The sequence below is a fragment of the Bombyx mori genome, chromosome 20 (genome assembly GCF_030269925.1).
Source record: "Bombyx mori chromosome 20, ASM3026992v2".
NCBI classification, from domain to species: Eukaryota; Metazoa; Arthropoda; class Insecta; order Lepidoptera; family Bombycidae; genus Bombyx; species Bombyx mori.
The window spans coordinates 11,395,863-11,416,645 of NC_085126.1; the positions used below are offsets into that span (position 1 = coordinate 11,395,863).

Genomic DNA, 20,783 nt, shown 5'->3' on the forward strand with positions numbered 1-20,783 from the left:
AAGTTAATTGTATCGTACCGTAACGAGTTAGAGCTTGACTCTTCACTGAAACACTAATTGATACTCAATTTCATTAATAACACAAGTAGACTTCACTGTCATGATTCTATTTTTCGGTTTATTAAGATGTACCGTTTATCGCTTCGCCTAGAATAAAACGGTTTTCATGTCTCCTATTTCATGCTTCTATAATTGTTTATACTATGTTTAAAATTTTCCAGAACGTTTCTTAGAGAACTAGAATACTTAGAACGCTCTCAAAAATTGGAATATTCGAGAATGTTTTAGTCTTTCTTTCCATCAGTGACCACGTAAATTAAAATTTTTTCGTCACGTAAAAAATTATTGTTGTAGAACACATTAATGAACATGTGTCAAAAACGAATTTCTTTAGAAAAATTGGTACCTAACTGCGAAATTTATGAGCAAAGCTGGACAAGCAATGCCGGAGGCTCGAACAAGCTTTCCCACCCGCCATAATTATTTTCAAAACCTCTCTGTGAGATACGTATCACAGTACTACTTAACCCGATGAAATAATTTGTATTGTTACTTTACAGAAACAGGAAATGGTCAAACGCGATCCCGTTGTGTACTCCGATCACGAACCATACGTCTTCGTCTGATTCAATCGCCATGTTAAATTCCGAAGTTGACGCCATGCTGTCGGACGCCGCCATCTTGCCGTCCGACATTTTGAGGACTCGCGAGACTCCCGCCCTTTTATCGCCAGCGAGCTATAAAGCAGCTGTCACACGCATGGCGATATCGCGCATGTTGAGACGCGGTCCCATCGAGAACTATAAAAACAGAATCTTCAGAGTGAATAGGCTGTTAAGGAGAGAGGGTGAAAGATAAATAATTTTAGTTAGATTATAAGTGGAAACTGTGTCAAATTAGTTTATCAGAGTTGATTTATAAATGAGTTTTATGATGCGTTGCGGCTTCGCCCAATTTCATTATTTACAAGCAAAAGTTTGAAGAACAAATTCATCCTATCTATTTAGTATAAGCAAACACATAATCCCTTTCCCTTTTTTGCAAATTAATACGGCAGTACAGAAAGAGTCTCCATTTATTCAGAAAACAAATTAAAATCTGAAATTTTGATTTCAGTTTAAAACCAAAAAATCAAATATTTTAAGTAAGTGTTATTCTGTAAATTTTAAAAGTAAGGTATTTGAATGTTGACTGGATTAATAATTTTTCGATAAATTTCAATAATGTTTTGTGTAATATATTTTTATTTTAATTTAAAGACTTTCTAGTTTTTATATTATTAGTTTTTATATAGTTATTGTAAGAAAGGCGTATTGTTTTTGCCTAAATGAAATATGTGTACTAATATTTGTAAATAAAGATCTGGGACAAGGAATATTAATTGAATATAAGGAGTCGATCTGTTTTAGGAGAGGAGGGGGTGGGATGTGTCTGAGGAATGACTGAACTTTAAATTTTTTATTTAACTTAGTTCTTTATACCTAGTAAGGTCATAAATTCTGTCACATGTTTAATGTAAAATAATTGAAACAAGTTTATTCATTATGTAACCATTCATATACCAAAATGAACTTAACAAAACATAGATTCTTATGACACTAAAGTTTATTCAAAATGACCTCCGTGATTTTGAATACAGGCCTTCAATCTGCGCGGCCAGTCGTCTATCGCAGCACGAACGAGGTCCATGTCAATATCGGCGGCTGCCTTAATCAAGGATGTCTTGAGTGACTCCAAATTGGGATGAGGCTTTGAGCACGCCTTTTCCTCCAAGTGTTGCCATAATCTTGTAATCTAACGGATTCAAATCTGGACTGGAGGAGGGCCAGTCTTCGTGCCGGATGAAGTCGATTTCACGCGCCGCCAGCCAGTCTTGTGTGCTCTTCGCTCTATGAGCTGGCGCCGAATCTTGTTGGAATACCCAGTGCCTGTTATTGAACATGGTATGAGAAACAGGTTCCACAAGGTTTGTCAGGACTGTATTTTGATACACAACTGCATTCGTTTTTACACCTTTCTCACAAAAATGTACCTCTGTTAAGCCCCAATAAGAAACTCCCAACCATACCATGAGCGAGGATGGAAAATGACCTCATTGGACACGCAGAACGTATTCTGAAGAAGAAGAAGAAGCGAGCAACCGTAGTTGCTCGCTTCTTCACTACTGTGTGCGTACACCTTATTATTTTGTTTGTTGTAGCTCTCACCTACGGTAAAAAAATTTTCATCCGAAAAAAGAATTTCCCGATATTTTTTCCCGCGTACCGCTTCAACAAAGCGCGGCATCTCTTCAGTTTCAGGTCCATTAGACGAGCATTCAAACGATGTCCTGTTTTTCTTCGATATGCCCGAAGCCCTAAGTCTACATTTAACACCCTTTTCACCGTGGTTCTGCTTAACCACATCTGAAGGGCCAACAGTTTCTGCTTACGTTTGGGATTTCTTTGAATTCGCGCCTTCACAGCTTTTATCACTGCTGGAGTCCGAGGGCGACCACTTCTTGACCTGTCATCTACACTAGAGTCTTCACTGTATCGTTTGATGGTACGATAAACGAATCTTTTGGTTATATTCAAAATTTTCAGTATGTTAAGAATTTGAATTGGCGCGTAACCGCAACGATGCAACGCAATAACTGCAACACGGTCTTCTTTAAGCGTCCACTCCATATTTAAAAATGAGTAAAATTCTAAAAGTATACATTTTTATTTTCGTGAACAATTCGAAATTCGAATTCAATAAACTTTTTTGTGGCCAGCATTCTAAAAGAAAAGTTTTTACTGTGTGACAATACTTATGACCTGACTAGGTATGTATATTATTTCTGAAGCCGACCATTAATCTCTTACCTAAGAAAATTATATCTTATTGGACCTGCATAGTTACAACGTTATATTATCTTGCGTTTATTATTTGTATTTCAAAATTTCCATCGTTTGGAACCATTAGTTATCCTGACGCTGACGTGTATACATAAAACATTCGAAATAATAAACGCCAGATTAATCTGTTAAAATAGTTATAATTTTATATTAATTATCACATGTCGATATTAGTTTTGTTCGTTATGAAACATTTATAATCTATTTCTGATGGTTCTGATGTTCTGGCTGGAAGGTAGGATGGTCGTCTAATGCAATTGAGTCTTCGATCTCAGGTTGCGAGGTAAGCCATGGGATTCAAGCCACAACAGCTAAACATCAGGTGAGCAGTTTTTTTTTTTTTTTATAAGCTTAGATGGATGGACGATCTCACAGCCCACCTGGTGTTAAGTGGTTACTGGAGCCCATAGACATCTACAGCGTAAATGCGCCACCCACTTCGAGATATAAGTTGTAAGGTCTCAGTATAGTTACAACGGCTGCCCCATCCTTCTAACCGAAACGCATTACTGCTTCACGGCAGAAATAGGCGCGGCGGTGGTACCTACCACCTACCCGTGCGGACTCCCAAGAGGTCCTACCACCAGTGATAAAATGTCTGCAGATCTACTTATAAAAGAGCTAAAGATTTATAAGGAGAAATAAATGCAGCGCCCTGATAACTACGGATTGTATATTGTCTTAATGTTATTGTTTATAATTCTAATGTGAATGATCTAAGTGCCCAATAAGGCAACGCAAACAATAAAATAAATTATTAAATAAAACAAAAAATAAGCTTATTTTCAAATGTTTTGGAGAAATCTCTAAAGGATTTTTGAAAAAAAAAGCACCTTAAGAAAAAAACTTTACTAAAAAAAAAATGAATACCAAAAATATAATTCACAGCAAAATAATTATAAATTGTTATTTATGAATGTTATTAACTTATTATATGTGCGCGCGTTAAGACACGTCCGTAGCATCAAACTATAATCAAACTGCGCAATAGTCGGTATTCCGACGCTCCGCGCTTTATACGCATTAATAGAAAGTCGATATATCGACGGTTCGCGCTCAAAGGGTCAAATGGAAACGTTTAGAGTACACACAAATATATTTTATGTATTTCTTTGCTTTTAGCAATACCTTTACTAACATAGCTTGTTTTTCGGTTTTGAGTTAGTGTTTTAATGCATACGGGTTTTTTGTTTTGTTTAATATCTTTTAATATATTTCATATTGTTTACATATTTGAGCATAAATAAAGTGCTGCTATATTATTACTACCTATATTGAAATAATATACCAAAAATCACTTCCACAACTGTAATAAATTTAATACCCCATTTGTTAAAATCGGTCAAAAGGCTTACGCCGCAGTGTACCAAAGAAATATACAGGCATGCAGGTCAAACAAAGAGTCAAGTGTCGAAAGATTCAATTACAGACTATTATACTCAAGTACTAAGAGTAATAACTAATATGTCCTTGGTTGATACATAAGATCTTTTATCATTAACATCCATTGATACTGTCATAAGACTGTTTAGCGGTAGGCAGCGGCTTGGCTCTGCCCCTGGCATTGCCGAAGTCCATGGGCGACGGTAACTACTCACCATCATGTGGGCCGTATGCTCGTCTGCCTACAAGGGCAATAAAAAAAAAAAGACAGTGCAATATGGCCGAAGTGAACAAAATTGAAATAAGACTTAATCGGTAATAGTTGATAGAAAAATGGGAATTATTGTTTAAAACCTTCTAGAAATGTGTTCTAGAAATGTTCGCTTGCCTTAATTTCGTTGTAGGGTAATCAAAAAATAGATGCGATAATCAAAAAAGCGGATCAATAGAAAAAAATCACGGGACACATCTGGATGTCCCTATAAGATAATATGATGAGGTCTAAAACCTGACTGCATTGTTCTCTATGGGGCTATTTTCTAAACCTGACCATGGTCAACATCAGTAAAATTTAAAAATTATCTAAAAAGCTTTTAATACCGATACAAACTTGCAATTTAGCATCATTAATATTAATTTTTGTGTTCTTATATGATAATTCTAAGAAATAGGGATAATTAACGTTTACCAGTAATTAATAAAATTATATAGATATAAATTTAAAGAAAATACAACCCTAGGTGTTTTTGCTCTACGCACAAAATTGAACAAATATTGATGAATATTTTAGTAATTTGGAAATCAAGTGATATGAACTTCACGTGACCCCTATCAACTTCTATATTGCTTTAGGGTCGTCTACGCAATTGGTGATGATGGGTGGACTAGCCCCTCTGGTGTTAAGTGGTTACTGGAGCTCATAGACATTCACAACGTAAATGCGCCACCCATCTTGAGATATAAGTTCTAAGGTCTCAAGTGTAGTTACAACGGCTACCCCACCCTTCAAACCGAAACACATTACTGCTTCACGGCAGAAATAGGCAGGACGGTGGTACCCACGCGCGCGGACTCACAAGAGGTCCTACCACCAGTAATAAATGAATGAAAATGAAATGATATGTTTTATTGTTTGAAAGTTATGACTGGTCATACTGGTGGTAGGACCTCTTGAGTCTGCACGGGTAGGTCTGCACACCACCATGCCTATTTCTGCCGTGAAGCAGTAATGCGTGCCGGTTTGAAGGGCAGGGCAGCTGTTGTACTATTAAAAGTTATACCTTGCAACTCATGTCTCAAGGTGGGTGGCGGTATTTACGTTGTAGATGTCTATGGGCTCTGGCAACCACTTAACACCAGGTGGGTCGTAGCTTCGTTCGCTAATATAAAAGTAAGCGGTGATAGTCGTCAGCTTATTGACAATATACGAACATAGTTAATGGCATGAGTGAGGATTCTTCCAAAAATTCGATTTTAAAAGATCGAATTTGCCGAATACAGTCGATCTACACCTTAAGATGAGTTTCTCTAAACTTGAGAACGGAATCTGTCAGATCGTCTGCAATTAAAACAGTCCCGGATCTTCATATCACTCGATAATATATTTATTAACTAAATTAATGTATGCATATCAAAAAGTTTGAAACATAAAACTTGCATATCATCGAAAGATTTGATGGAAAACTATTGTTTAGCGTGTACGTAACATACTGTAAACTTGACTTCTATGTTCCCTTTGAAATTAATAAAGAGAATTGATCGTAAATTGAGTGAGAAATGCGTTTTATTTAAATCAATTTATTTAATTAGTTGTATCAGATCAGCAGAGTCGTCGTGGCCTAAAGGATAAGACGTCCGGTGCATTCGTATGTAGTGATGCAACTGGTTCGAATCCCGCAGGCGGGTACCAATTTTTCTAATGAAACACGTACTTAACAAATGTTCACGATTGACTTCCACGGTGAAGGAATAACATCGTGTAATAAAAATCAAACCCGCAAAATTATAATTTGCGTAATCACTGGTGGTAGGACCTCTTGTAAGTCCGCACGGGTAGGTACCACCACCCCGCCTATTTCTGCCGTGAAGCAGTAATGCGTTTCGGTTTGAAGGGTGGGGTAGCTTTGTAACTATACTGAGACCTTAGAACTTATATCTCAAGGTAACCACTTAACATCAAGTGGGCTGTGAGCTCGTCCATCCATTAATGCAATAAAAAAATATTACTTCTGATTTATTTATGTTTACTTAAAGGAAAATTTTCATCTGTTCATATTATTAATAAATTTCAATAGTTAACCATTTACTGGTGATACTATGTATTGTAAGCCGGTCTATTTCTGCCGTGAAGCTGTCGTGTAGATAGAACTCTCACACAATACAATTGAGCTTTCGACCTTACACTTAAGCTATAAGGACACTTAAGCTATAAGGCAGTCAAGTTATGATATCTTCGGAAAACCATTCAGCACGAGATGAGCTTTGACTTTTTGAGCTATACCTACAATAAAACTAGTGATAAATCAATCCACCAAGCGTCAAAATTAATTTTAAACAATGTTTTATTTAACCAGACCTACACACATTTTTTATACCATTCGTAAAACAAATTTATCTCCATAATTTTGTAGATCAACCTGTTCGATCCTTTTTTAGAACCTATTACAATATCTTTATGGTATAATAATCTAACATGACAATATTACCGTACTGGGCAACGAAAAATATTATACAAAACAGTCTAAAATTAGTTCAATCACTATTTTTGGGAATTATTAACGACTAGCCGTACTCGCCCGCTTCGCTGGGCATTTGAAATTAACATTATTATTTATTGTCATTATTATAAGGGAGTCCAACACTCATATAAATATTAGCCTATCCATTAAGTAAGTTTTTTTTATTTTTTTGTTTTTTATTGCTTAGATGTGTGGACGAGCTCACAGCCCACCTGGTGTTAAGTGGTTACTGGAGCCCATAGACATCTACAACGTAAATGCGCCACCCACCTCAAGATATAAGTTCTAAGGTCTCAGTATAGTTACAACGGCTACCCCACCCTTCGAACCGAAACGCATTACTGCTTCACGGCGGAAATAAGCAGGGCGGTGGTACCTACCCGCGCGGACTCACAAGAGGTCCTACCACCAGTAATTACGCAAATTATAATTTTGCGGGTTTGATTTTTATTGCACGATGTTATTCCTTCACCGTGGAAGTCATTTCATATTTTCTACATGGACACCAAGTTTCAAGTCAATCGGATGCATGGTTCAGTAGTTATAACGGAACATCCGTAAAAACCACTGTAGATTTATATATTAGTATAGACTTACCTTAATGGTGGTAGGACCTCTTGTGAGTCCGCGCAGGTGGGTACCACCACCCTGTCTATTTCTGCCGTGAATCAGTAATGCGTTTCGGTTTGAAGGATGGGGTAGCCGTTGTAACTATACTTGAGACCTTAGAACTTCTATCTCAAGGTGGGTGGCGCATTTACGTTGTAGATGTCTTTGGCCTGCAGTAACCACTTAACACCAGGTGGGCTGTGAGCTCGTCCACCCACCTAAGCAAAAAATAAAAAATTTGGCGGCAGTCGGTAGCCATCATACAACACAAGTTAAAGATCTTTCCCTACGTCTTTAAAAACCTACAAACTCCGGTTTGTAGGGCCTACACGACGACAGGAAAGATCTTTCACCGATAGCCATCACTTCATACGTATAGAGATGTTGCGTTCCGAGAACACCTGCTACTAAGAGATCTCAGGCGCTTGTACGAGAATTTACCCTCGATGATGAAGCAATAAGTTCCGTCCGCAGAGGCAACTGGTCTTCTACGTACCATTCAAACAGGGACGCCATTGACATGGTCCAGACAAAATACAACCCTATCCCGCATACCTCTGATGTCACTGGTAACCGTGCTCGAACTCGATAAAGAGGCCGACGTGCAACCTAACCCACCCATCAACCCGCTGAGTTTCTCGCCGGATATTCTCAGCTGGTCGCGATTCCGATCCGGTAGTAGATTCATTCGCGAAGCAGCGCTCTTGAGTTGTTAGGTCTCCTTCGGGGGCGCTCGGGTAGCTGTTTGCAAATCCCACCCCTCCTGGCTGAGCCTTTGCTCGCCCACCTGTCCTGGTGAAACTGGAAAAGCCTCCGGGCCACCCGTAATCCTTCAATCCTAAAAAAACCTCTGACGCTAAATATTGCTCTCCAGTTTGAAGAGTTCTCAAGGTTGGCAGCAACATTCACGGACACAGCACGTCGACAGTTGTTTTACGACAGTTATACAAAAAAATATGGCAGTTTACTAATTGGTGTAATTAGTGGGTAGACATATTTTGGATTCATCTGAACAGTCGGTGTGGGTTTAATTCTCTTCACCCATTTACGGGAAATCCAAATGAGGACACGATAGTACCTATATGATTTAAGGAGTAAATATGTTATGTAGCCAGACGAGGCAACACGACCGCGCATTCAGAGTGATGGAGCTACAAACTCTCGCTGAGGTCTTCATAGCGTAAGAGTATGATTATTTTTCTGGAAAATTGGGGATGGCAGAAATGAAAAGTTCGATTGCACCCAAAAGAAATGCGACCTCAACGAATCCGGGGCTACAGCGTATTTCAAGACACTTTCATACAACTGAGTTAGTAGAAAAAGAATTCAATATAATTATGTTAACGTACATTTTAAATTTATTACTTGTATTAAATTTATTATAAAAAAAAGAAGATAATATTCCTAACCTAAAAGTACATGTTATTATCCGCAACACGCTTCGTCAGATTACAGAAAGAGAGTTATCAGCAACATGCTTCGTCAAAAAGTACAAGAAGTAGTACCTACAAAAGTACAAGTAGTAGAATGCTTAAGTACATGCTTACTTACATGTTTTGGACGTGAATTAGACCTTCCAAATCAGCCCTGTAATTGGACAAATTTATGATCTCGGTGGGATTTGTTTTTTTTTAATCCATCGTATTGTCACGAAACACACGCGTTTGATTCCAGCTCGTGGAATTGCCAATATACTATGAATGCTTATATGTATTTAACGCTTCGAGATAATTATTTCAACATTTTTCTGGTAAACACGAGAAGTTTCAGGTCCTAACTTCCCCCGCGCCCCGTTCCAATAAGACTCAAACACCCCGCGCGCCTCCTAAGTGTGAAACCTCATGTGTGAGGCGTGTGAGGTGTATGTGGATCGGTCCTCTACCCGAAATAAAGGTACTGATTTTCGAGCTGCCCTGAGATAATCTAAGAACTTACCTGCTCTTTATGTTAACGACAATATCTAACTTTGTTTCTTTTCAAATCAAGACGGAACCGTCAAAATAGACAATAACCTACTCAACCAAACATCACGGTTTTTATACCTTTTAAGTGCTTAGATTGCTATGCAATATTTTATATGTAGATATTATATTAAACTTTGATCTCCAGAATATTTGTTCGACAAAAACAAAACAAAAATGTTCCTTGTCAAGATTTAATAACATAATTGGAACTTTATGGAACTTAATTTAAAGATCATTTTTCTTTACCAAATTTGATAGTTAGACATACTTATCCTAACGATTTCTTTCGAGAACAAAAACTGTTTTTCAAATACCTGTTTCGTCAAATTGATAAAAACAAGAACAGCAAAAACCAATTTAAAACGAAAAAAATAACAAGTACAGTGCAAAGTAATTGCTCAATTGATTATTATTACTAAGAAAATAAGTAAATGATAAATCGTAAACAGACAGTATGCACGTATGGCGCGAAAAATACTGGAAAAATATGGCGGTAACAGCGCGCGTTGTGCAATTCATTGCTGTTGTTGAAATGCTACATGTCTTTTGTGAAAAAAGGGCATGAGTCCAGCTTTATCTAAAATTGGAAAACGAACTGATTAAGTTTATAAAATCGGCCAAAGGAAATACCCAAAATTAGATCTATGCTAATTTTGTTCATTTAAAATTACCTTTGACATTTACAGACGATATTAATTTCAGCTAGGCGGTTATGTATACAAAACCAAACCTAATCATTTTGTTATCATCTGACATTTGCAAAATGCTTGCATTGTGACGCTAAACAGTATAATGCTCCCAGTTTCAAAGTTATACTAAAAATATAACCAAAATACTTACTGTCAAAATAAAAAACACGAAAACTTATGTTGAAAATACATTTCTTCAACTTGATAGAGAGAAATGAGCATCAAACAAAGCGATGGAGTATACAAACAACGAAGCGGAACGGCTCTGCCAAGGAACGCAGTAGATTTATATTTGTTAGTTCAAGTCGAAGTCAGTTTGGCGGCGGTCGCGTCGAGCGTGGTTGTTTCTGTTTTTATACGCTTTGACAAAATACGCGCTTACTTATCCGCAATTACTTTAAAAAAAATCACAAAGAGTATTATTATTAACAGTGCAGTGTTATTCATTGTGAAGTGGAGTTCAGCGTTTGTTAAAAGGTGGGTCCATGATTTTGTACGGTTGTTCCGAAGTGTAGGTACACGATGCATTCCTTTTCTCTGTATTAGGAATTAACGATCAAAACTATTATTGGTATTTTAGTTGTACGATAAAAATGCAATTTAGAATCGCTTTAGAAATGAGGACGCCGTTTTTTAAATTTTGTTATCGTATTTATTTAATTGGTAGTGAATAGTTTTAAAAACTTCGTACCTATGTGCATTTGATTAAAGGAACTAAGAATACAAACCCAATTACCTTTTAAAATTATATGAAATTAAAAACAAAGATTATATCGTATAGAACCAGTTCTGAAAATTCAGAACTCTATTTAAATTTCATTGACATTACGAGTACATTTTCGAGGCTTACTGATACCGTTGCTATTAACTTATCGAGAGAAAACCGAATATAAACTTCTTTTGGTGAGTTTATTTTAACATATCAGCATAACTATTGGCAAGCAGAACGTCAGGTCCACTGATATGTTTGTAATTCGTTGATGCAGTTCTGTATAATTCTAACTTCGAACTGTACCGATAATTCAGGTGTAACTTGTGTGCTCCCAAATCAAAAAAACATTGGGTATATTTCGTCTACATCTTTACACTGTCTATAAAGCATAATGCTTCCACGATGCGTCTCAAGGTGACGTCGGGATGTCTATGGGCTCTAATAATAAGGTAACACCGTGGACTCATCTAGACATTTACTATAAAATGTAAGAACCTGGCACCACAAATTCTTATTGCTAGGTTCCTAACCGCCTATTAGCGTTTAAAATGTTATATCTTTTGATGACTTCAAATAAGCAATTGAAGACTATTTTAATACACATCATTCTCCTGCCCTTCTCCAAGTCACCTGGGGTCGACGCAACATGTTTTCTCCTTCCATACTCCTCTATCATATACCATTGACGGAAATTGACGGAATTGGAAATTGACGGAAACAAATAACCAGACTAATTATCACAGACATCTATTATAGTTCGCAAAACAGGAATCGAGAATAGAAAATACTACGGAAAAAAATTTGAGAATACTATCTACCGCAGACGAATGATGAGGAAGTGGTGTCTTAAGGAATCCAGAGTGGCATGCCATCAAAAACGTATATGGCCCATGTCGTAAAACGCAATATTTAACAATTATATCAGGATATCTTGTGATGCAACAAATCCTCTTGCTGCGCCAAATTTCCTGTGCTACTGATACATAAAGTCGGTGTCAGCGTAAGGCACGTCTGATGGTAACTGGTTACCTTGCTTGGTGAACGTCAGCTACGCCAGAGGCTAAGCCACTGCCTATCGCCATACAAGCTATATTTTTTAAAATAACATTGACCTAAAATTCTAGAATTAATACCAAAGTACTTTTGGTGCATGTTATTAATACAGTAATTTCAATTCTGACACCCACACATAATTGGAATTATATTTATATGATCTACAATTAACTTAGAGCTTAATTTGTACACAGATTGAGCTCAATTTGATTTCACGCCTACGTGCCCATAGGATAAACGGGTCTTACCGATTAATACAGGTCACTAAAATCTAAAGACGAAGTTGTAGCGTTACGCCCACGTATCGATTGTTCAGATATAGCCGAATCAGTTGAAACCCTGTCAATAGCTCGAAGGATACAACTCCAGTTTACTTGTATCGAGCGATGCTATAGCTAACCCATTGAGTTTCTTCATTCAAGCCAGATGTTCTAGGTGAGCCGCGATTAAGAGCTGGAGGTAGATTCAGAGAAGCATTGTTGTTGCTAGGGCCAGTTTTAGCAAGTCCTCCCAAGTTGAACCCTGTAAGCTTACCTAACAAACCATGCGTAACTGGAATAGCTCTTTAGGCTACCGGCGATTAGGTAGGGATTATTACCCTGACAAAAATGAAAATAACAAACACGAGACTAAACCGAAAATTTGTTCTAATATTTTTATTTTATTTTTTGTTGCTTAGATGGGTGGACGAGCTCACAGTCCACCTTGTGGTTACTGGAGCCCATAGAAATCTACGACGTAAATACCGCCACCCACCTTGAGATATCAGTTCTAAGGTCTCAGTATAGCTATAACAGCTGCCCCGCCCTTCAAACCGAAACGCATTACTGCTTCACGGCAGAAATAGGCAGGGTGGTGGTACCTACCCGCGCGGACTACCACCAGTATATACAGCCCCGAGCAAAAGTATTAGGCACCCCTATATTGTTTATACCTGTACAGAAAAATCGTGTATAGATAAGCTTTTTATGGTCTTATTCTTGTTTTGGGGGTGCGTTTACATAGAAATAACATTGTAACCGATATTTATGACGTACAGGTGTGCAATAACACATTCAAATCAAATCAAAAAAAATTTATTCGAAATAAATGAAAGTACATATTTATTGAACGTCAAAAAGAACTACCGCCAATTCACAAAAACTAGCCTCCTGTTGTTGTCCTGTGTGTAGCCTGCAGTCCTGAGAAGAACTGGCAAGAAACTCAGCGGGCATGTCTTTTTTGGAGTTTACTCCTTTAGAATCGATTTACATATATAGGCCCGGGGTATGAAAATTATGGGGACCAAAATCGTACTAGCATGTCACACGAAATGCGTTATGCGCCTGATTGCGCATGTCACACGAAATGCGTTATCGCAGGTGACGCCGGGCTGCTGCGCCGGCAGTCCGCCACAAAGCCTCGTACTGATCGCGCGTTTCTCTCATTATTGTATTTTCATATATTTGTTAGTCGTTTGTTTTGTGTCTCGTTAATTTGTTAATAATCTGTAGTGTATCGTGTTGTCGTAATATAGAACTATTTCTCGTATTGTTTCGTTTAATTTTTTATATCCAGTAAACTCCAGTCGTGCGTCGGAGCGGACACACACACTTTTTTTTTTTAAATATTAGTTAAAAAAATATTTAAATATTAGATTCTTTTTTAAATATTCATTTTTACAATGCCTATTATAACGTAACAATTATTGCAATATTGAAATGCCCGAAGCGAGCAACTCATTCCCACTTTGTGCAATCTTCTATTCTTAATTATTTCTTCGAATTAGCTATTTTAGAATATGTCCAATTTTAGTGTGCTTTCAGATTTTAAAGTGAACACACGTCTGGTACGCAAATATTTCTGCAATATTCTTAGAGAATAACGTTTTTAGTGTGGACCATGCCAAAGAAATCCGAACTTACAACGCACAATGGATGGAAGATAGAACTGCTATTGTCACTGCTATTGTCAGGATCGCGTCTCGAAGGCATCTTCTTACAAACAAACATTCGTCATTCGTTATCGCCCGACAAATGGCTGCTGAACCAGTAATTACCTACTTCACGGCTCGATGACGCGGGCGTTACGAAGAAAGAAGAAGAAAAAAAACAAGAATAAAATGAATTGGTCACATTGTACTCGAGTCTCGTTGTAACAAACTTCGTTGATACGAAAAATAATTAAAATCGATTTTGTTCATTTTCGTATAGCATAAACGTTTCCCGAGAACCTGAAACGAAGTTTATCACTTATATCGCCGATAATTCGATATTGTCAGTGTTTCTGTGCGATTCTCAAATGTGGACTCTACCGAGGGCAGGCCGGATGACAATGACGCATTTGAAACATGGCGCCGGCTGAGAATGCTTCGTACAACATGGACGCCCAAAACACGTCATTACGGATCCTCCTGATCCATTAACGGTGCTTTTAGGTACCACAAGCACCGGTCACCGTCCTCGTCGAAACCATCGCTTGCGACGAAGGGCTCGACGAGCGAATTATCCCCTAGACACAGCCCATTGACTTTCTCGCCGGAGCTTCACTGTAGGTCGCGTTTCCGATCCGGTGGTAGATTCTGCGAAGCACTGCTCTGGCTAGGGCCAGTGTTAACAACACTCCGGCTTGAGCCCCGTGAGCTCACCTACACGTTAAGGCGAAGCTGATACAGCCTCTCAAGGCTATCAGCATAGGTAGGAATAAAAAAAAACAACATGGACAGCATAACGCAACCGTGTACCATCCATAAAGATCTCAAAATCAAGACGAAAATCCATCTTCCTCCGCGCACGGTTATTTGATGTTTAGATTAGTGAGCACAATGTTGGTAAGAGAGAGTTCATAATAAATGTAGAAGGCTATAGAGGAAGAGGTAAACCTAAGAAGAAATGGATGAATTACGTGAAAGACGATATGTGTAAGTGGGGAGTGAGCGAAGAAATGGTATATGATAGAGGAGTATAAAAGGAGATAACATATTGCGCCGACCCCAGGTGACTAGGAGAAGGGTGGGAGAATGATAATGATGATTAGTGAACACAACGTGGATTCCACCGCCCACCTCAAGATATTAGGTCGAACTTTTAATTCTATGGTACGAAGCCTTCAAACTGAACGTATGGCTGCTACGTTGCAGAAATTTGTAGGATGGTGGTACCTACCCGCGCGGGCTTATCATACTAGTAAATCTCGGATGGCGATCGAGGTAACTAGTGATATACTAGATCAAGACATTATAAAGACTAGAGGTCCCGCAGTAGTCGAAATTCGACTATAATTAATTGGAATTGTAAGTTTGTACACTATTATAATTGTATTTTATACTTCTATAATCACAAATTTCGTCAAGGCTACACTATAAAAAATATTAATAAAGACAAACAATATTTAATCTATTCTCAATTTGACAACAGACGTCAAGAACAAAAGTTTGACAATAAATAGTATGCATGCGTGTGTGCGTCAAATACAAGGTATGTAGTGTGTGTAATGTTTTCTTTATTGATTTAATGTATCTTTTATACATTATTTAAAAAAAAAAAAAGCATTGTGCATTCCTTCTCTATATTCTCTATAAGTGTGGGAAATTTCATACTCCTCTGTCCGCGCAATTTACGTAAAAAGGGATACAAAGTTTTTGCTTCACGTATTAATATATGTATAGATATCAAGATACTGTACTAGAATAGTCAGGGAAGGCTGTTGCCTGATCTCCGATGAATTCCTTAGTCGCTACAAACGACACCCGCAGCAAGTTTACTGGTGGTAGGACCTCTTGTGAGTCCGCACGGGTAGGTACCACCGCCCTGCCTATTTCTGCCGTGAAGCAGTTATGCGTTTCAGTTTGAAGATCGGGGCAGCCGTTGTAACTATACCGAGACCTTAGAACTTGTATCTCAAGGTGGGTGGCGCATTTACGTTATAGATGTCTATGGGCTCCAGTAACGACTTAACACTAGGTGGGCTGTGAGCTCGTCCACCCATCTAAGCAATAAAAAAAAGAGAAGCGATGGCGTTATACTAGGCCGATACAGCCATGTCGGCTAATGAACAAACAAGGGAATACCTAATCACGACTAATTAGTGCCAACGTATTAACCGTGTTCGTCATAAACAGGCTTAACCAAACGTATTACAGATTAATCTCTAAAGTCACACATTTGAAGGTCAAAACTTCGACTCCCATTGTTATTTGTCTGCCCGTTTTTCTAATTGTCTTTCGAGTGATAAATGTTGCTTGTCTTATTTTATTTGTGTTTGAAGTTTCATTTAAAATATTATAGAGAGGGGTTAGCGTGGTATGGACATGTGATGCGTAGAGAGGAGATGCATGTGACTAGGAGATGAATGGAAAGGCAGTGCAAGGTAGAGGGGGAAGAGGTCGACCGAAGAAGACATGGATGGAGTGTGTGAATGACGATATGAGAAAGAGAGGAGTGAGTGTTGAGATGACGGCTGATAGAAGAGAATAGAAGAGAGAAATTAGCTGTGCCGACCCCACCCAGTGGAAGAAGAGACAAAGAAGAAGAATACATCTACATATATACATTACATACAAACATACATTCTAAATTTGAAACTTGAAATGGCTCTATTGTTATGTTATGCAAAAATGTTGCTTAAACCAAATTTCGCCTTTCACCCTTCGATATAGTAAAACAATTCCCCTTCAGGAAGAAATGCGTAAGGGTCCACTTTAGGTTGCCTTGGACATGGGAACCAGAAAAAGTTATACAGTGTGCTTAGTGCGAGCTTTTTAACGTTCTCGATAGCGTAAAAGTTAACCCAATTTTGTGTGCTTAACTTAATAAATAAAAACACATTCCAAATTCACGGTTCTTAATCTAGAATTATTTCTTATGTGTTCCTACAATTACAACAAACACTGAATGCTGTATATCTTAGACAATAACACTGATACTGACCGTCACTAGAGCAGGCTCGCACGGTACAGCAGGCTCGATCACCAGACACTAAATGATCGAAGGTAGAATTAACATATTCACAAAACAAACATACTTTATGACGCCGATTATCTTAACAGACAAAAATGACAAGCATTCATTGACTTTTAAACGACACGCGCGTGTTTATTTATTGAACACGTGTAGTTTAAGATATAGCACGTATTTTGTGATAGGGGAAACAGGACATCTGTAATTGCCGCGCGAACTACAAAAGTCTGCCGAAAGTAATACCATTGCGTGTGACGTCATTTGAGGCCAAAATATTAACAAAACAATAAAATTGTACTTTTTATTTTCCTACCTAAGCTGATAGCCTTGAGAGGTTATTTCAGCGTAACCTTAACTAGTAGGTGAGCTCACGGGGCTCAAACCTGACGACGTTGCTAACACGAACCCTAGCAAGAGCCGTGCTTCGCAGAAACTACCACCGGATCGGAAACGCGACCCACTGAGAAGATCCGTCGAGAAACTCAGTGGGCTGTGTCTGTGGGTTAATTTACTCGCCGAGCCCTTCGTCGTAAGCGACGGGCTTGACGAGAACGATGACCGGAAATTAAACCATCGATAAACCAATAACCCAATGAATAAGGTGTTTCGCAAAAAAAAAGACCAAAAACAAATAAATATGCAATGATTAGTGAAATACAACGTCATACGTTTGTGTTTAATTTGATGTTAGAAAGGGATAAAAAATTCCAGTAGCTACCACCATCCTGCTCATTTCTGACTTGCCGACACGCTTTCTGGTTTGAGGGTTTTCGACAGCCATTACAATAAAGCTGGACATCAATAAAGAATCCAATCTTTTGTCTCAAAGTGGATGACGGCATTCGCCTTCAGACATAAGATCGATACAACAATGCAATTCCGATCTAGTGTTTTTTTTTTTTTCCTACCTAAGCTGATAGCCCTAGGGGCTATGTCAGCGTAACCCTAACTTTAGTAGGTGAGCTCACGGGGCACAAACCTGGTGACGTTGCTAACACGAACCCTAGCAAGAGCCGTGCTTCGCAGAATCTACCACCGGATCGGAAACGCGACCCACTGAGAAGATCCGGCGAGAAACTCAGTGGGCTCGATCTAGTGACAGATTCAGCGAAGCACTGCTCTTTCTAGGGCTAGTGTTGGAAATTTATCTCAAATTGAGCCTCTAGAATAACTCTTTAGACTACCAGCGTATAGTTAAGAACAAAAAAGGCACAATAATATTGTAACTTCGCTATTACCTCCAGACCACAAGAGACAACAAAAGATCGAATCAATTGTCAGTTTAGTTTGCTATTTAAGCATGATTATTTTAAGTTTTTATCCTACATACTAGATTATATAAACGATAGTGTGGGTAATGTAAAAAAATACAAGTATAATTTGATTATACTAACACGTTTTCATTGTTTTTGTGCCATTAAAGACTTCACTTTATCCCTATCTATGCTGATAGCCTTGAGAGGCTATTTCAGATTCTTCTTGACGTGTAGGTGAGCTCACGGGACTTAAACCGGGAGTGTTGCTAACACTGGCCCCAGCAAGAGCAATGCTTCGCAGAATCTACCATCGGATCGGAAACGCGACCCTCTGAAAAGATTCGGCGAGAAACTCAGTAGGCTAACGACTTATAAAAGTAGCGTTACTGGTGGTAAGACCTCTTGTGAGTCCGCGCGGGTAGGTACCACCGCCCTGCTTATTGAAATGACTAGACTTGAAATGATAATTACAGTAAAAGCAGTCTTAATTACGATGCTCCTGTAATTTCGATTTTCTCATCATTAATTAAACATTAATAATCATTAATTACCAGACCATTAGACCAGATCTGCAATGAATAACATCCAAGTCTGCAATGAGCCCGTCCGCTGTATTTGAGCATTACTTGAGCAAACTTAGCACACTTGAGCATTAGGCTTTGTTCTTAAAGATATAGTAGATAAAGATATAGTATAGATGGGTAGACAAGCTCACAGCCCACCTAGTGGTCAGTGGATACTGGAACCCATAGACATCTACAACGTAAATGCGCCACCCACCTTGAGATCTAAGTTCTAAGGTCCCAAATATAGTTACAACGGCTGCCCTACCCTTCAAACCTAAACGCATTACTGCTTCACGGCAGAAACAGGCAGGGTGGTGGTACCTACCCGCGCGGACTCGCCAGAGGTCCTACCACCAGTAAAGATATAAAATTCCTAAACGTCATCAGCTCAGATAATATTTCCAGTACAATTTCGTCCGACACTATCGAGAAACGTTGATAGGGAAAGCGTAGCGTTATTCGGAAGACTGTCGTCTCCGCTGAAGGTCACGCCAAGGTCATAATTCGACCGAAACGGATACTTTGTATTCATCATTGTAACTGTTATTATTCAGAAACTAGAGGTCCCGCAGTAGTCGAAATTCGACTATAATTAATTGGAATTGTATAATAAGTTTGTACACTATTATTATTGTATTTTATACTTCTATAATCACAAATTACGCCAAGACTACACTATAAAAAATATTACCAAAGACAAACAATATTTAATCTCAATTTGACAACAGACGTCAAGAACAAAAGTTTGACAATAAATAGTATGCATGCGTGTGCGCGTCAAATACATGGTATATAGTGTGTGTAATGTTTTCTTTATTGATTTAATCTTTTATGCATTATTTTAAAAAAATATTAGCATAGTGCACTTCTTCTCTATATTCTCTATAAGTGTGGAAAATTTCATGCTCCTCCGTCCGCGCAATTTTCGTAAAAAGGGATACAAAGTTTTTGCTTCACGTATTAATATATAGATGTTACCTGACATCTCCTAATTAGGGTATATTTTAACGTAATGCCCCAAATACTTAGCAGGAATATAATTTGTTACGCACAAATCGATCGACTACTACAAATAATGAAATTATACAAAAAATATAAATAAAACACAATAAACTAATTGCAAATCATAAACATACACGTTTTCAATCAACAAAAAATGTTAATTTAAAATTACATTTTTTTAAGCTATTGCATAGCTTTCATCGCGGGCTTTAAGCGCGGCGACGGAATCAAGAAATTCCGTAACGAAAATAAAACCTAACACCCTCACTCCGCCTACCATGTAGCTCGCGCTCAACACATTCACACGTTGCGCTTGTGTAGTGTTTGTGAATAAGCGCGGCGTGACGTCGCACTGCATGCGCATCATGAAAACTCTGCCCATCTCTCTCTCGCGCGGTCTAGCTTATGAAGTTATGAACGTGAAGAGGAGCTTTCGTTAATGTTTATAAATATAGCGTGGTCTTATTCCACTTCGATAAAGCGGCACTACACGAGAACCCTCTCATCGTGGCCGCCGGTAAACTACATTCCCGATCCTGCGGAAAGAATGGAAAGCAGTCGACGTCGCCCAAAACATGTCATCTCGGATCCTCCCAATGGATCAATTATCTAAACACACGTTATTACGGATCCTCCCAATCCACTAACGGTGCTTTTAGGTACCTCAAGCACCAGTCACCGTTCTCGTCGAATCCGTCGCTTGTGACGAAAGGCTCGACGAGTAAATTAACCCTCAGACACAGCCCACTGATATTCTCGCCGGATCTTCTCAGTGGGTCGCGTTTCCGATCCGGTGGTAGATTCTGCGAAGCACGGCTTTTGCTAGGGTTCGTGTTAGCAACGTCGTCAGGTTGAGCCCGTGAGCTCACCTACTAGTTAAGGTTACGCTGGGATAGCCTCTCAAGGCTTACATCTTTCGTACATAACTCCTTCATCACATGCAATTGCCAAAAATTGCTTTGGTTTATAGACACACCTTCGTTCAATGTAAA

General features: G+C 38.5%; 2 protein-coding genes across 2 annotated transcripts in view; both read left to right on the forward strand.

Moving 5' to 3' along the window:
• The window catches only part of LOC101741571 (protein lev-9), a 137,150-nt gene extending 131,108 nt beyond the window's left edge, over positions 1-6,042 (forward strand). Inside the window, exon 31 of the mRNA XM_012690250.4 lies at positions 561-6,042. Within this exon, the coding sequence (XP_012545704.3) occupies positions 561-858 (298 nt within the window). The 3' untranslated portion in view covers positions 859-6,042. The remainder of the gene's footprint in view (positions 1-560) is intronic.
• A 4,517-nt stretch (positions 6,043-10,559) lies between these two features.
• Positions 10,560-20,783, forward strand: part of LOC101738210 (rhophilin-2) — a 138,072-nt gene continuing 127,848 nt past the window's right edge. The window contains exon 1 of the mRNA XM_004925971.4: positions 10,560-10,742. The gene's annotated coding sequence lies outside the window, so the exon portion shown is untranslated. The remainder of the gene's footprint in view (positions 10,743-20,783) is intronic.